Genomic DNA, 18518 nt, shown 5'->3' on the forward strand with positions numbered 1-18518 from the left:
AGTCCTCTACAGACAAAAAAGACCTCTTAAGATCTTCTCTAGACAACAGAAGACATCTTGAAGGCTTTTATAAGCAACTGAAGGCCTCTCGAGGTCTTCTATAGACTACAAAAGACCTCTTGAGGTCTTTTATGGACAACAGAAGACATTTTGAGGTCATCTTAAAAAACAGAAGACCTCTTGAGGCCTTCTTTAGGCAACGCAAAATCTCCTTAGGTCTTCTAAAGACAACAGCGAAACCGTTCGCATAATTTGGTGGTTGTGTAGGAATCTCTTCGGCTTTCCGTTTTCACTTGCGAAAAATCTTCGGTCATTCAGCTCAACTCCAACGAGAAAATTAATAAAAAAGAAAAAAGTCTTGTCTTTTTGAGGTCTCCAAAAGACATCAGAAGACCTCCTTAGGTCTCCTGTAGATATCACAAGACCTCTTGAGGTCTTCCATAGGCAACAAAATACCTCTAAAGGTCTTCTGGAGACCAAAAAGACCTCTTATGGTCTTCTATAGACAAAATAGACCTCTAGAAGCCTTCTATAGACAAAGAAGACACCTTGAGGCCTTCTGTAGATAACAGAAGACCTTTTGAGGTACTTTTTAGACAAAAAAAAAAACTCCTGAAGTATTCCATAGATAACAGAAGACTTGAGAGGCCTTCTATTGACAAAAGAAAATCTCTTGAGGTCTTCTATAGGCAAGAGAATACATCTTGAAAACTTCAATAGACAACAGAAGAAATCTTTGAGCCTTCTATAGACAAAAGAAGACTTACTGAGGTCTCCCATATTCCAAAGAAGGCCTCTTGAGGTCTTCTTTAGACCAAAGAAGACCGCTTAAGATTTCCTATAGACAACATAAGACCTCTTGAGGTATCCTATGGGTAACAGAAGATGTGTTCTACAGACCGGGGGTCTTATATATACAACAAAGAACCTCTTGAGTACTTCAAAAGGCAACAGAAGACCCCTTGAGGTCTTCCATAGGCAACAGAAGACCTCTTGAGGTCTTCTATAGGCAAAAGAAGACGTCTTGAGGTCTTCTACAGGCAAAAGAAGACCTCTTGAGGTCTTCTATAGGCAACAGAAGACCTCTTGAGGTCTTCTATAGGCAACAGAAGATCTCGTGAGGTCTTCTATAGGCAACAGAAGATCTCGTGAGGTATTCTATAGACAGCAGAAGACCTCGTGAGGTCTTCTATAGGCAACAGAAGACCTCTTGAGGTCTTCTATAGGCAACAGAAGACCTCTTGAGGTCTTCTATAGACAACAAAAGGGCTCTTGAGGTCTTCTATAGACAACAAAAGGGCTCTTGAGGTCTTCTATAGACAACAGAAAACCTCTTGAGGTATTCTATAGGCAACCGAAGACCTCTTGAGGTCTTCTATAGACAACAGAAGACCTCTTGAGGTCTTCTATAGGCAACCGAAGACCTCTTGTAGTCTTCTATAGGCAACAGAAAAAATCTTGAGATCTTCTATAGGCAACAGAAGACCTCTTGAGGGCTTCTACAGAGAAAAGAAGACATCTTGAAGTCCTCTATAGACAAAAAAGACCTCTTAAGGTTTTCTCTAAACAACAGAAGACATCTTGAGGGCTTTTATAAGCAAATGAAAGCCTCCCGAGAACTTCTATAGACTACAGAAGACCTCTTGAGGTCTTCTATGCAAAACAGAAGACATTTGGAGGTCATCTTAAAAAACAGAAGACCTCTTGAGGCCTTCTACAGACAACACAAAATCTCCTGAGGTCTTCTAAAGACAAGAGCGAAACCGGTTGCATAATTTGGTGGTTATGTGGAATCTCTTCGGCTTTCCGTTTTCACTTGCGATAAAATCTTCGATAATTCAGCTAAACTCCAACGAGAAAGTTAACAAAAAAAGTCTTGACTTCTTAAGGTCTCCAAAAGACTTCAGAAGACCCCCTTAGGGCTCCTATAGATATAAAAAGACCTCTTGAGGTCTTCCGTAGGCAACAAAATACCTCTAAAGATCTTCTGCAGGCCAAAAACGACCTCTTAAGGTCATCTATAGAAAAAAGGCAACAAAAGGACTCCTGAAGTATTCCATAGACAACAGAAGACCTGAGAGGCCTTCTATTGAAAAAAGAAGACCTCTTGAGGACTACAGAAAACCTCTTGTAGTCTTCTATAGACACCAGAATACACCGTGAACACTTCTATGGACAACAGAAGAAATCTTTTAGTCGTCTATAGACAAAAGAAGACCTCTTGAGGCCATCTATAGACCGAAAAAGACTTCTTGAGATCTCCCATACACCAAAGAAGGCCTCTTAAGGTCTCCTTTAGACCAAAGAAGACCGCTTAAGATTTCATATAGAAAACATAAGACCTCTTCAGGTATCCTATGGGTAACAAAAGATCTTTAGATGTCTTCTATAGACAACAGAAGACTTTTTTAGACCGGGGGTCTTATATATACAACAAAGAACCTCTTGAGGACTTCTGTAGACAAAACAAGTCCTATTGAGGATTTCTATAGACATCGGAAGATCTCTTTATGTCTTCTACAGATAATAGAAGGCCTCATAAAGTCTTCTTTACAAAACTGTAGACCTCTTTTGGTCTTCTATGGACAACAAAAGGCCTTGAAGACAACATAAGACCTCTTCAGGTCTCCCATGGACAAGAGAAGACCTGTTAAGACAACAGAAGACCTCTTGAGGACTTCTGTAAACATCACAACATCTCCTGCACAGAAAAAATGTTTAGCCACTTGATAATAAAATTCAAAGATTCAATCAAAAATTTATCGATTTTCCGGCGATAAAAAATTGTCATATTGACAAAATTCAATAAAATTATTTGATTACAAAGTAAAAATGCAAATGATAAAATATTTCACCTATTGACAAAAATATTTATCAAAATATTCCACATTTTTTTTGATATGCACAAAAAAATATTTTAGCCATTTGATAAAAAAAAGTCAAAGATTCAATCAAAAATTTATCGATTTTCCGGCCATAAAAAAATGTCATATTGACAACATTCGATAAAATTTTTTGATCACAAAGTAAAAATACAAATGATAAAATATTTCACCTATTGACAAAAATATTTATCAAAATATTCCATTTTATCAGTTGAATATAAAAAAATCGATAAATATTTTAGTCAATATGAGAAATATTTTATCAGTTGTATTTTTACGTTGTGAGCAAATAATTTTATCGAATTTCGTCAATATGATACTGTTTTTTATCGCCGAATTTTTTTGTGTGTCAAAATTTGAAATATTTTATCAGTTCAATATAAAAAAATCGATAAATATTTTAGTCAATATTACAATTTTATTTTATCAAAAAATTTTATCGAATTTCGTCAATACGACAATTTTTTTATCGCCGATTTTTTTTCTGTATGAGGTCTTCTATAGACAAAAAAGATGGCCTCCTTAGGTCTTCTATGGACAACAGAAGGCCTTGATTTCTCCTTTAGGTTTCAGAAGACCTCTTAAGGTCTTTTATGGATTCAGAAGACAACAGAAGACAGAATGCCTTGATTTCTCCTATAAACTTCAGATGACCTCTTAAGGTCTTTTATGGACATCAGAAAACAACAGAAGACCCTTTAAAGTCTTCTACAGTAACCTGAAGACTTCTGTGGTCTTCTATGAAACAACGGTAGGCCTTTGAGGTCTTCCATCGATAACAGAGGACATGTTGAGGTTATGTATAGATCACAGAAAGCCTCAAGAGGTCTCCTATAGGCTATTGAGGTTTTCTATAGTCAAATCACCCTGGGTATATCTATTATAGAAGTGATTGAACCCCAGAGTAATGAACTATAGAATAGGTGGATCCCAGGGTTTTCTACTATATTGACCCCAAAAGTCATCTACGCTTGTAAAGCTCAAAGTGTGTCTCCGCTAAACGTGTGTCTGAGCTAAATAAATGTGTGATAAAATTCGTAAAGTTGTTTAATGTATACATCCCGCAGATAAATAGCTGTACTCCAGGTTACAGACCCAACATTAGCCCGCTTTTGGGGGCCCTAACCGACTGGTCTTGAGGGACTTTAATGATCATCATGAGTTGTGGCATTCTGTCCTTGAAGACAATCTGAGGGGCATAGTGATGGTTGAGCAGATTGATGGGTCTACGCATTGCAGGGTCAATGAGGACGCCCCTACCAGAATTAGCGAAGAGTGCCACAGTTCACCAGTCACTTCGTGTCACTTTGTCTGACACATGACGTCACCTGGCAACCCATCGTTTATTTCACATGGATCAGACCATCACCCCATTATCGTCTCCATAAGCACACCGTCCGATTTTGTCACCTCTGCACGCCGCACTTTCACCAATTATGGGAAAGCTTATTTGCCTAGTTTCAGAGAGTTCACTAATGACCGCTTCAGAGATCTGTCGAAACTTCTGATGTTTGGACAAAAGAAAGGATGTTCCGGGACATCAACACAGCTGCAGCCGTTCGCTATATACCTGACCGAATACCCGAAGTGAGAACAAATTTCCCAGCAGATGCGTCGGAACTAGCTAATGAGCTTCGTCGAGTCAAACCTAGTGACCCCAGAGTTAGAGAGCTGACAGTAGAAGTTTATATATTGATAGGTGAGCAGAAATGGAACAAGTAGTTAGATCATCTGAATAGTTGTAATATTGGAGCCGGAATTAGAGAATTCTGGCTTACGGTTAAGTCACTCTTGAAAGAAGGAAGATACGATGCCGGATCAGACTGATTCGAAAAGATGCGCAAGTTATTTTAATCAAATTATCTGATCACATATAACGCTATAGATCGACCTGCGATTATTAATGAGATGGCAATGTGGGCCGCGAATATAAGTGCAACGCGATAGAAAAAATATTCAAATCTGTCAAAATGCTGTAATGAGAAAATGGTGCCTCCTCCTGTCTTCAATGGATCATATACATATGTACATGAGGAGTCGAAGATTCTTCTTGTACATCAACACAATTATATGCTCTCGCTTCAGTACTTGCTCGGGTATTACCGTGAGAGCCACCCTAACCACCCCACCCAGGCATGACAAGAGGGATCTACATGAGCTAGAAAGAGTGACTTAACGATACAAGATAGAATCCCCAGATCAACAAGCCTATCAAACAGGTTAAAATAGTATTCCCAAAGATGCAATCTCAGATGGCATAAACAACTATTGTGTGAATGTGGTCCTCAGACATCATTCCCATCTATCGCAGCTGAGGAGCACCAGCTGCCGTCACAAACCACAGTAGTTTTGCCTCAACTACACTCGGGATGCAGCCGTCTAAATTCCTATAGGGCAAGGATTGATGGCAATCCGCAAAAAAATTGCCCAACACATGCCACATGACACACCTTTCCACCTGCTCTGTCGAAACCTATTCAACTAACTCCAATAGCTTTGTGGTTACAACCCATCGAAGCGGCCACACATTCCTAGAACTGAAGATAGACCCGGATCCACATTAAGCAGAAAAACGAATATACAAACATATCATATGTTGTTACAACAACAACAACATGGATGTAAATAAGTATGAAAAAAACAGAGTAAGGAAAGGATCAAAGTCGGGGCCGACTATATGAAACCCTACAACACTGTGAATATGTAAAATATATACGGGAGCTATATCCAAATCATAACCGATTTCGATATAAGTTGGCACACTTATTTCTAAACCAAATTCAGTCACTCATTCAAAATTTAATCAACATCGGACGTATATAGTGTGTTTGGTGCAGCAAATACGTAAAATCGCGCGAAAATATATAAGGGAGCTATATCCAAATCTAAACCGATTTCGATATATTTTGGCACACTTATTTCTAGACCGAATTCAATCAAACATTCCAAATTTCATCAAAATCGGACGTATATAGCTTGTTTGGTGCAGCAAATTCGTGAAATCGGGGGGAAAATATATATGGGAGCTATATCCAAATCTGAACCGATTTCGATATACTTTGGCACACTTATTTCTAAACCAAATTCAGTCACACATTCCAAATTTCATTAAAATCGGACATATATAGCGTGTTTGGTAAAGAAAATACCTGAAATCGGGCGAAAATATATATGGGAGCTATATCCAAATCTGAACCGATTTCGATATAATTTGGCAAACTTATTTCTAGACCGAATTCAGTCACACATTCAAAATTTCATCAAAATCGGACATGTATAGCGTGTTTGGTACAGAAAATATGTGAAATCGGCCGAAAATATATATGGGAGCTATATCCAAATCTTAACTGATTTCGATATAATTTGGCACGTTTATTTCCAGACCGAATTCGGTCACACATTTCAAATTTCATCAAAATCGGACATATATAGCGTGTTTGGTACAGAAAATACCTGAAATCGGGCGAAAATATATATGGGAGCTATATCCAAATCTGAACCGATTTCGATATAATTTCGAACATTTATTTCTAGACCGAATTCAGTCACACATTCAAAATTGCATCGAAATCGGACTCATACAACGTGTTTTGGGCAGCAAATACGTCAAATCGGCCGAAAATATATTTGGGAACTATATCCAAATCTGAACCGATTTCGATATAACTTGGCACCCTTATTTCTAGACCGAATTCAGTCACACATTCCAAATTTCATCAAAATCGGACATATATAGCGTGTTTGGTGCAGCAAATACGTGAAATCGGGCGAAAAAATATATATGAGAGCTATATCCAAATCAGAACCGATTTCGATATAACTTGGCACCCTTATTTCTAGACCGAATTCAGTCACACATTCCAAATTTCATCAAAATCGGACATATATAGCGTGTTTGGTATAGAAAATACCTGAAATCGGGCGAAAATATATATGGGAGCTATATCTAAACCTAACCGATTTCGATATAACCTGGTACACTTATTTCTAGACCGAATTCAGTCCCACATTCAAAATTTCATCAAAATCGGACATATATAGCGTGTTTGGTACAGAAAAATACGTGAAATCGTCCAAAAATATATATGGGAGCTATATCCAAATCTGAACCGATTTCGATATAATTTGGCACACTCATTTCTAGACCTAGTTCAGTCACACATTCAAAATTTCATCAAAATCGGACGTATATAGCGTGTTAGGTGCAGTAAATACGTGAAATCGGGCGAAAATTTATATGGGAGCTATATCCAAATCTGAACCGATTTGGATATAATTTGGCACACTTATTTCTAGACCGAATTCAGTCACATATTCAAAATTTCATCAAAATCGGACGTATATAGCGTGTTTGGAGCAGCAATTACGTCAAATCGGGCGAAAATATATATGGGAGCTATATCCAAATCTGAACCGATTTCGATGTAATTTGGCACATTTATTTTTTGACCGAATTCAGTCACACATTCCATATTGCATCAAAATCGGACGTATGTATATAGCGTGTATGGTGCAGCAAATATGTCAAATCGGCCAAAAATATATATGGGAGCTATATCCAAATCTGAACCGATTTTCTCCAAAAACAATAGCGTTCTTCCTATGGCATAATACCCCTTACCACAGTGTTGTGTAGGGTATAAAAAACAATTGTGTAAAAATATATGCGGTTAATAGCTGAGTGAGCTTTAGATATTCTTTCCATCAATTCTTCTCGGCACTATTTCGATACATGTAACACCACCTCACAGCAGATATGCTGATGAAATTGCATGAAAGACAAGTTAAAGGTCATGTTTTGGCTTCCTAAAAAAACAACCGCATATTTCGGAAGAAGCTGTAAACAACCAAAAAATCCCCCAGAGCATATTTAACTTATGCGCAATTTTTTGAGGTTTTTGTTTTGATTCCATTCCATGAGCTAGAATAAGAAGAACGAGAAGAAGAAAAAAAGAAATTCATCGCTACTGATAAGAAACCAAAGCTGTAGAATTTCAAGCCTATACATTTCCACTTCTACATAATTGTATTTTTAAATGTGGGCAGTATATAATAAGCTTTGGTCAGATTGCAAAGACACATTTCATTCGAGACGGACTAAGAGAGAAGTGAGAAAATAAAAAAAGTGATTCAGAGACTGCTAAAACAAAGAACTCCACATTAATAAAGATTTTAAAATAATTTTCAAAGATAATTAAAAGTGAAAAATAAATAAATTAAAAAAATGAAAATCCTTCCCATCCTCATCCTGTTGCTGGCTTTGATTGTAATAAGCCAGGCAAGACGCCACAAGGAGCATAATGGTGAAAAATCGGGACATGGCAGGCTACATGGACTGCACCGCCATCGTGGTTCCTTAACACATTACAGACGCCTTAGATCCCATGGACCCTATAACCAATATATCAACCACTATGATAGGCATCATTTGAGACGTGCTCACCATCGTGGCCTACATAAATCAGTTGTTGATCAGCCTCAAACCCTAGTTAAACCGGAAATCGCTCTTGAAAATACCAACAAAGAAAAGGAAAGTGAGGAGGTGGCAAATGTCGTTGTTGGTGATAATAAAGAAGGTCAGAATCAAATGCCACATCATGGTTTCTGGGGACGTTTTAAACATTACAGACATTCCATGCAGTCAAGTGAAGAAAATCACGACGAAAATGTTTTGAATGGGGCTGAGGAAAATCAACAATCTCACCATCATTGCCACCATGGTGGCCGTCATCATCGCTATAGACATCACGGTGAATCAACTGACGAGAAAAATATTGAAGAACCCGATAACAAAGATGAAAAACAAAATGATAAAACGAGTGAGGAATATCAGGGTGCTGAGTACAAACAAGAATCTCATCATCATTGCCGCCATCATCACCATAGTCGCCATGATGGCCACCATCGCCATCACCATAGACATCATTATGAAGCTAAGGATGAGACAAATATTGATGAAGCTAAGAATGAAAGTGAATCCAAGGAAAATGGCGGTGATCGTCACCACAATGGACATCGTCATCATCATGAAAACAATAAGGAAAAGAAGGATGAAGAAGCAAATCCTATGGAAGAAAAGAATGTCAATCCAAATGCTGATAGTGATGAAGAATATTTTGGAAAACATAGAAAACATAGGCATGGACATCATGGTCGTCATGGACATCATCCTCGTCATCGTTGCAGCCATAAAAATTTTAAACCTAATACATTGAGCGCAGATGAAAAGGATGTTGTTGATGTCAGCGCTTCAAATGAAAATAACGGAACTACCGAACAAGTTTTGCTAGATGAGAAGTCTAATGTCACCGAAGGTATGACCGCAAGTTTTGATGTACGATTAGGCCCCATGGAATGATTCAAATCACATAGAATATTAAATGTAAGTTTCAAAAATATATTAAAATTTCTTTAAGTGAGAGGGTATTTAATAAAGAAATTTTATTTTTTTTAGATAAGTCCAACTGTATCCTGTTCAAAGTCAAGGGCCTCAACCTGATTTAAAATACTCTTTATAATTGAAACATTAATGTACATATATAGGTCGAATTATAAGACAATAAAATTGCTGCCTATTGCTTATACAATAAGAAGGTCTTCTATATATTCACTCAATAGAAATGCAGGTCATCAGTCATCAAAGCCTAAGTCTCAAGATAATATAGAGGAGTGTGGTTGGGGGTGGTTTTACACCAAACAGAACGTCGATTCATAAAAGGAACTCATTGATATCATCAAAAGGGGAATGGGTGTACAATGTGGAAGAGAAGCTCTACATCCAGCAGTTATTTTAATTGGTCACTACAGAATTTTTTAGGGTTTTCAGGCCTTTATGTCAGGACTTATAGACCTGCCTTTGAACACACAATTATATCGCTGTAAGAATGGCCACAAGGACTACCTTCGGTAAAAATGTCAAAAACAATCTCGAAAATGTCGAAGTTTTGGGAGGGAGGTACCCGTAGGAGTCGCCCCACATAGACCTTCAAGGAACTTGACGTACGAACGTTTGGGAGAAAAATTGCGAGTGGCCATGTTTCGAAAAACTCGGATACTCAATTTCGTATGTAATCACAAGGAAGAGTGTTGATGAATATTTCAAAGTAATCGTCAAACTGTCCTCAAACTGCATTTGAATTTTTGTGAAGGAGGACTGGAAGGATTTGCCCAACTTCGGACATGATTTTAATTAAAAAACCAGTAAGGAAAGGATTAAAGTCGGGCGGGGCCGACTGTATGATACCCTACACCACTGTGAATAGGTAAAATACATATGGGAGCTAAATCCAAATGTGAACAGATTACGATATAAATTGGCACATATATTTCTAGACCAAAGACCGTCACACATTCCAAATTTCATCAAAATCAAACAAATATAGAGTGCTTGGTGCTGCAAATACCTGGAATCGGGCGAAACTATATATGGGGGTTGTATCCAAATCTGAACCGATTTCGATGTAATTTGTCACATTTATTTTTAGACCTAGTTCCGTCACACATTCCAAATTCCATTGAGATCGGACATATATAACGTCTTTCGTGCACCAAACACCAAAAATCGGCCGAAAACTTATATGGGAGCTATATCCAAATCTGAACGGATTTCGATATAATTCAGCACATCTATATCTATAGACCTAATTCCATCACACATTCCAAATTTCATTGAGATCGGACATATATAACGAGTTTCGTGCACCAATACCAAAAATCGGTCAAAAATATATATGGGAGCTATATCCAAATCTAAACCGATTTTGATATAATTTGTCACGCTTATTTCTAGACGGAGTTCAGTCACACATTCAAAATTTCATCAAAATCGGACGTATATAGCGTGTTTGGTGCCGCAAATACGTCAAATCGGCCAAAAATATATGTGGGTGCTATATCCAAATCTGAACCGATTTCGATGTAATTTGGCACATTTATATTTAGACCGAATTCAGTCACACAATCCAAATTTCATCAAAATCGGACGTATATAGCGTGTTTGGTGCAGCAAATACGTCAAATCGGCCGAAAATATATATGGGAGCTATATACAAATCTGAACCGATTTCGATAAAATTTGACACACTTATTTCTAGACCGAGTTCAGTCACACATTCAAAATTTCATCGAAATCAAACATATATAGAGTGTTTGGTGCTGCAAATACCTGGAATCGGGCGAAAATATATATGGGAGCTATATCCAAATCCGAACCGATTTCGATATAATTTGGCGTAATTTTTTCTAGACCGAATTCAGTCCCATATTCAAAATTTAATCAAAATCAAACATATATAGAGTGTTTGGTGCTGCAAATACGTCAAATCGGCCGAAAATATATATGGGAGCTATATCCAAATCTGAACCGATTTCGATATAATTTGGCACACGTATTTCTGGACGGAGTTCAGACACACATTCAAAATTTCATCCAAATCTGACGTATATAGCGTGTTTGGTGCAGCAAATACGTCAAATCGGCCGAAAATATATATGGGAGCTATATCCAAATCAGAACCGATTTCGATGTAATTTGGCACATTTATTTTTAGTCCGAATTCAGTCACATATTCCTTATTGCATCAAAATCGGACGTATGTAACGTGTTTGGTGCCGCAAATACGCCAAATCGGCCGAAAATATATATGGGTGCTATATCCAAATCTGAACCGATTTCGATATAATTTGGCGTAATTTTTTCTAGACCGAATTCAGTCACACATTCCAAATTTCATCGAAATCGGACATATATAGCGTGTTTGGTACAGAAAAATGCATCAAATCGGCCGAACATATATATGAGAGCTATATCCAAATCTGAACCGATTTTCACCAAAAGCAATAGCGTTCGTCCTATGGATAAAAAAATTATATTCCCCAATTTTCAGCTGAATTCGACAAAAAATGCGACCTGTACGTTGCGAACAAAAATACATGGACAGACGTACAGACGGACGGACGGACATGCATAAATCGACTCAGAAAGTGATTCTATGCATATCCCTAGAAGGAACTATGGGTCTATCTCTTTTCCTTAGGCATGTTACATACAAATGCACAAAGACATAATATCCCTTACCACAGCGTGGTGTGGGGTATAAAAATATTACGATGTTATTCACACCTTTCGATGTTTATGGTCGATCAATTTTAGCTGGTCACAGCAGGATTTAGAACTTTTGGACTTATGCGAAAAATTTAGAAATTTTGTGTGGGAGGTACCCAAAGAAGAGGGCCAATATTGTCCATGTAATGTATGTCTGGAATAAATACCCAACATTAGCCCTCTTTTGGAGGGCAAGAGTGTCTTGGGAGACTTTAATGGCCATCATGAGTTGTGGCATATGGTCCTTGGTTATAGGGGTAGGGCCAATGAGAATGCCTCTACCAGAATTAGCGGAGAGTGTCCCAGTTCGCCAGACATAACCATTGTGTCACCTGTAGTGGAATTCTGTAACTCATTTTTTAAGTTACCGACAAAAATCAGTAAAAATAAAACGCTTATAACTTCGGTAATTAACGACATTTTTCGGTAAGGTAGGAACAAAAATGTAGTATCAAGAGTGTTGTCAACTTAAATTAACATTTTGGAACAAATCTAGTTTAGTAAAAACTCCCCGATTTTTTTGAAATTTTTTCCAGAGGTATGTATTTTTACGCTGATTACGGGAATATAAAATTTTCTTGGGGGACGGACCCGGTTACCCGGTTATTCGACCCGAAAGTCCGGGTACCCGGTACCCGATAGACCCGGTTCTACTGAACCGATTCTTACAAAATGGGTATCGTTGGAAAGCTTATGAAACTACCTATCCAACAAGTGGTCATATGGGGTTATCTCCAGGGGTTCAGATGTTATAACCAAAATACCTCTTTTTGGACCCGGGTTTTTCCATAAAACCATCAAAAAGTAGAAAAAGGGCCCATTATGGGTGCTCAATTAATTCACGTAATTTTATAGCTCATACTTCAACCTTTCCAAAATGGTGCCATTTGTTATAATACCTTCACTGGGTCCCGAGATATTGATCTTAGAATGAGAGAAAAATTTAAAATTTAGAAGAAAAGGATTTGTGGCCTAAGTATCCCACCATCTTCGTTGGGGGTATAAAATATTCGATCTGAAATTTATCGCTATAGGTCCACGTCTTCATATAGCTCCCGTAGAACAGTAACTTCCGATATCCAATATTTTGAAGGTTGTGGCCTCAATATACTACTGAAATGGATGACAAAATACCTCTTTTTGGACCCGGGTTTTTCCATAAAACCCTCAAATAGTCGAAAAAGGGCCCATTATGGGTGCTCAATTAATTCACGTAATTTTATAGCTCATACTTCAACCTTTCCAAAATGGTGCCATTTGTTATAATACCTTCATTTTGTAAGAATCGGTTCAGTAGAATCGGGTCTATCGGGTACCGGGTACCCGGACTTTCGGGTCGAATAACCGGGTAACCGGGTCCGTCCCCCAAGAAAATTTTACATTCCCGTAATCAGCGTAAAAATATCTACCTATGGAAAAAATTTCGAAAAAATCGGAGAGTTTTTACTAAACTAGATTTAAGCCAACATTTTTCATTCATAATTTTGCGTTTTAATTATAGCGATTTTTGTCGGTAACTCAAAAATAAGTTACAGAACTCCACTACTGGTCTGACAAATGAGGTCACCTGGCAACCCGTTGTTTCTTTCGAGTCAGGACATTTCCTCTACATCAGCAGAGCGTACGACGTAATCACCTCCGTACATAGCACTTTTATTAATCATGGGAAAGTTAATTGTTTTAGTTTTAGGGAATATTAGTCAATTCCCGTTTCAGAGATCTGTCCAAACCTGGACGTTTCGAGACATCTTTACTGCTGCAGCCTAACGTCATATACCTGATATTCGAATGCAGGAAGTGCGACAAAAGTTGCCACCAGAGACGGATTAGTAAATAAGCCTGACGAGTTTCGTTGAGTCAATCCCAGTGACCCCCAGAGTAAGGGAGCTGACACTGAAAGTTAACAGGTTGGTCGGTGAGCATAAGTGGCTAAATCATCTGAGGTGAATTATAGGCGAAGGCTAAGTTACTCTCTAACCCTGGAAGGAATATATGACCTCAGTTACGTTTGGCGACGTTACGAAAACTGATTCAAAGACGTCTGTAACTTGTTTCGATCGACAATTTGTCGTGCACCCCAGGAGTAACAGGGCTAACAGAAGAGTACTACGTCACATTAGATCTCTCCCTGCCGAATCACCACAATTTACAATGGATGATGTTGCGAATGTCATCAGGAACGCTAAGTCCTCCAAAACGTGGGGTCCTAATGGAATCTCCATGGTAATGTTGAAACAACTGAATGCGCTGGGAGTCGAATATCTAAATAAAGTTTTCAACCTGTCGCTAGCAACCCATATCGTTAGGGAAATCTGGAAAATGGGGCAGGCAAGGATGCCAGCAAAGGTTAATCGTACAGACCTATTTCGCTTTCGTCGCCCGTAGCAAAGACCCATGGGGTTTTAATCCTCCCCAGCGTCAGAAATAGCTATCCAGTTGCTGATCATCAGCATGGGTTTCGTAAGCATCACAGCACGATAACAGCGCTGCACCCCATTATCACGCATATCAGTCGAAGACTCAATAAGAACAAGCCGTGTGATAGAATAGTGATGGTGGTGTTCGACTTGTCAAAAGCTGCCAAACACTCCACGCTGTATATCCTCAAACAAACAAGCAGTCTAGCAATGGTCAAGTTTCAAACGTTGGATATTCAATTATATGCGTGGCTGCCAATCGTACGTGGAGTTCAGAAACAAGAAGTCTAAGCCCCAAGTAAATTGAAACATGGACTTCCCCAAGGTAGGGTGATAACACCGGAACTGCATTCCACCACCTCCATACGGTATTGAGATCGTAAAGTATGCGGATGATTATACGATCTTGGCGTCAGGTAGCTTTCCTGATGTCATTTGTGAAAGGCTGAAGTCCTTTTTGACTGATCAACCACTTTTTTCCATGAGAGGAATATACCACTAAATCTACGGGCACTCTGTTCGCCACATGGACTGCCGATGTGAGAACAGAGTTGAGTGTCCGACCACAAACAACCCCAAAATTCTAGGAGTCACATTCGACAACATTGTCGACCGCGAATGCCACACCTATCTGCGACAAGCTGAGAATGCCATCCTGAGAACTGCAGTAGGGTACCTTCTTATGTCTTCAGTGGACGACTGTCTACATGAGGAGACAAAGATTCTTCCAGTAAAGCAACACAATGACATGCTTTCGTTGCAGTATTCACTATGGTATTACCGCGAGAGCCATCCTAATCACCATATAGTGACACCCAGGCATGTCAAGAGAGAACCCCAAGATCAACAAACCGATCTAGCAGGTTTAAAACGCAGATAATATAAACAACTATAGTGTGCATGCGGTCCTCGGAGAATATCCCTCATCTATTGCAGCTGAGGAGCGAGCGTCAGCTTTCGCGACAAGCCAGAGTAGTTTTGGTTCAACTACGCTTGGAATGGTGCTACCGTCTGAATTTCTATAGGGCAATGATCGATGATGACACCGTGCAAAACATTTGCCTAACATGCGACACAGGCCCGCACGACACACTGCACTTTTCCAACTGCCTCACCAAGCCTACTCAACTAACTCCAGTAGATCGGTGGTCCCAAATTCCTAGAACTGGAGATAGACAAAGAGCGAGCATAAAGCAGGAAAACGAGGTTACAAACATGTCAAATACTGTTACAACAGCAACAAACAGGCGGACGGATGGACAGGGCTAAATAATGCTTGGGATTCGAAATCATGACATGCAGTTCTTGTTATCCTGAACTACCTATGGTAAACATTTCAAACCGATCTGAGAGCTCCAATAAACGATACAAAAAATATTTCTCAACTGACCATACCACCACTTTTTATTTATTTATTTAATTATTTTATTTTCATTTACTTTTTATTTCATTCATTCATTCATTTATTCATTCATTATTATTTATTTATTTATTTACTTATTTATTTATTTATTTATTTATTTATTTATTTATTTATTTATTTATTTATTTATTTATTTATTTATTTATTTATTTATTTATTTATTTATTTATTTATTTATTTATTTATTTATTTATTTATTTATTTATTTATTTATTTATTTATTTATTTATTTATTTATTTATTTATTTTATTTTATTATTTTATTTATTTATTTATTTATTTATTTATTTATTTATTTATTTATTTAGTTATTTATTTATTTATTTAAATTTAAAGCACCAATCTCAAAATTTCTTTGATTTTTTATTTAAAAAAAGAAACATCTCAACATTGCACACACAATAACTTACAACAATAATTTTCTCATGTTTGCTAATAATTTTATTTGTTTATTTCAGAATTAAAATAAGTATTTATTTATTATTTTTGTTTAAAACAAAATATTTCTTTTCGCAGAAGAAATAATTATTGACTTCACATTGTTGTTATTGCTGGCCACTAAATAAAATAACAAATAAAATAACACAATTCTAGAATGCTGTATTTTTCTGAAATTATAATTTCATTTTTGTTTATTTCACTTTCTAAATAAAACACGACGAACTAACAACAACAACGAAAAATAATAATAAACAAAAGAAATCAAACATTTCGCGTGCTAATTTTTTTTGAATTTTTTTTAATTAGCCTTCATTTCGTAATATGTATTTTTTCACTTTGTGTTTTGTTGTTGTTGATGATGATGTTTTATTTTTTCAAATTCTACACACGATGACATTGACTTTGAACAGCATCATTTGCTGGCTGACTTTTCTTTTGTTTTTCAGAAGAATAAAAAAACGAACGAACTATTTTGCCACATTTGTTGTGAATGAAATTATCACACTACCGCCGCCCAGCACTCGTCGTTGTACTCATCTTCGAATACAAACACGGAAAACTGACTGACGACAACTACCGTAATTTAGTTATTTTCTCATTTCTAGGCAGTCGGTCGATAGTAAACAAAAATTGTAATCACGAAGTGAAAAAAAAAACTTGCAAAGTGATAACAGAGTCTCGGTCAATAGACTCGTCTCGCTCTGCTACTTCTTTAGATTAGATGAGAATTCGCATTTCAACTATTTTGTTTGCAAACGATTGAGACACACACGCCTCAAGAAAATATCAACAAATCAAAATAATCAATTGGCCGATAATCAGTTTTGAGGTAAAGCGTTATAACGCCCGTGCCACGAGCAATCCACAATGGCTGCTTTGCCACAACGTTACGAGTGCGATTTCCGATCTTTATTTCGATTTTAGTATTTATTTTTGTTCGGTAATAACGCCACAATTGATGGTAATTGAATGAAAAAATGTTGTCATTTCGCTGCCTATTTTATATGAAATGTTTCATAAAACAACAATAACAAAAAGAAAATACAAAACGCATCAAAATGCAACCTTAAAAACAAAACACATATTCTACCAAAGAAAAACAGAAAATAACACAAAAACACGAAAACCCAAAGAGCTGAGAGCTGAGAGCGAGCGCCCCATAAACAACAGAAAATGCAATAAATTTATCTGCTAAACAAAAATAAACTCACACACACACCCCCCAAAAGATTGTATTTTTGTATTCATATTTATCAACAATAACAGTACAGTAGTCGATCACAAAATTGGGACAGCCTAATGTTGGTATGTAGATAGAAGACCTTATAGAGGTATTCTGTAGAAAAATACTTCTTTAAAGGACTTCTACAGACGGGAGATCTTCGATAGGTCTTCTAGTGACAAACAACATTCCAAAAGTCTTCTATAGACAGACGACCATCCAATGGTCTTCTACAAACCGAAGACCTTCAAATGTTATCTATAGACAGGAGTCCTTCTACAGGTCTTCTATAGCGAGAAGATTTTCTAAATGTCTTCTACAGACGGATGATCTTCGAAAAAGTCTTCTTTAGGTAGAATACCTTCTAAATGTCTTCTTTTGTACACAGAAGGCCTTCAAAAAGCTCTCTGTGTGCAGAAGGCTTACTAAAGGTCTTCTATAGGCAGAGGACCTTCAAAAAGTCTTATGCAGACGGAAAATCTTCTATAGGCTTCTGTGAACAGAAGACCTTCAAAAAGTCGTATATGGTCAGGAACCTTCTAAATGGATTCTGTAGGTAGAAGACTTTTCACAGGTCTTCTATAGACAGAAGACCTTTAGAAGGTCTTCTATCTATAGGAGGACCTTCTAAGCGTCTTCTTCTTAAGGTCTTCTGCAGACAAAATACTTCTTTAAAGGACTTCTACAGACGGGAGATCTTCGAAAGGGTTTCGATAGACAGACGACCGTCCAAAGGATTTCTATAGATAGACGACCTTCCAATGGTCTTCTACAAACCGAAGACCTTCTAGAGGTCTCCTATAGGTAGACGACCTTCTAAAGGTCTTCTTCTATGGACGGATGACCTTCAAAAAGCTCACTGTAGGCAGAAGGCCTTCTAAAGGTCTTCTCTAGGCAGAATACCTATATGTACCAGACCTTCTAAAGGTCTTCTATAGGCAGAATACCTAAAGGTTTGCTATAGACAGAAGACCTACTAAAAGTCTTCTGTAGGTGGAAGACCTATCACAGGTCTTCTATAGACAGA

The 18518-nt window shown here is 37.6% G+C and overlaps 2 protein-coding genes across 22 annotated transcripts in view; one reads left to right on the forward strand and one right to left on the reverse strand.

Moving 5' to 3' along the window:
- LOC141386613 (snake venom 5'-nucleotidase) overlaps positions 1 to 18518 on the reverse strand; it is a 133172-nt gene that overhangs the window by 30289 nt on the left and 84365 nt on the right. Inside the window, exons 1-2 of one of the 21 annotated variants that reach the window (XM_073955505.1) lie at positions 16847 to 17295; positions 16239 to 16386 (exon numbers count right to left, since the gene is read on the reverse strand). The exons of 7 other annotated variants lie outside the window; for them this stretch is intronic. In XM_073955505.1, coding sequence (XP_073811606.1) covers positions 16239 to 16255 — 17 coding nt within the window. In that variant the 5' untranslated portion in view covers positions 16256 to 16386; positions 16847 to 17295. Of the gene's footprint in view, positions 1 to 16238; positions 16387 to 16604; positions 17296 to 18518 lie in introns of those variants that run through there. 13 more of the 21 variants (XM_073955501.1, XM_073955507.1, XM_073955500.1 and 10 more) reach the window with 13 other exon arrangements.
- LOC141405933 (uncharacterized) lies at positions 3681 to 9475 on the forward strand. The gene is made up of 2 exons (XM_073990823.1): positions 3681 to 9267; positions 9340 to 9475. The coding sequence occupies exon 1, from the start codon at positions 8110 to 8112 to the stop codon at positions 9241 to 9243; it is 1134 nt and encodes a 377-aa protein (XP_073846924.1). The 5' UTR covers positions 3681 to 8109; the 3' UTR covers positions 9244 to 9267; positions 9340 to 9475.

This window comes from Musca autumnalis, unplaced genomic scaffold, assembly GCF_047663935.1.
Source record: "Musca autumnalis isolate F117 unplaced genomic scaffold, ASM4766393v1 scaffold_5, whole genome shotgun sequence".
Classification (NCBI taxonomy): domain Eukaryota; kingdom Metazoa; phylum Arthropoda; class Insecta; order Diptera; family Muscidae; genus Musca; species Musca autumnalis.

What these genes read in the sequence shown, in the direction of transcription:
- LOC141405933 (XM_073990823.1), top strand. Translation starts at nt 8,110, where the DNA reads ATGAAAATCCTTCCCATCCTCATCCTGTTGCTGGCTTTGATTGTAATA.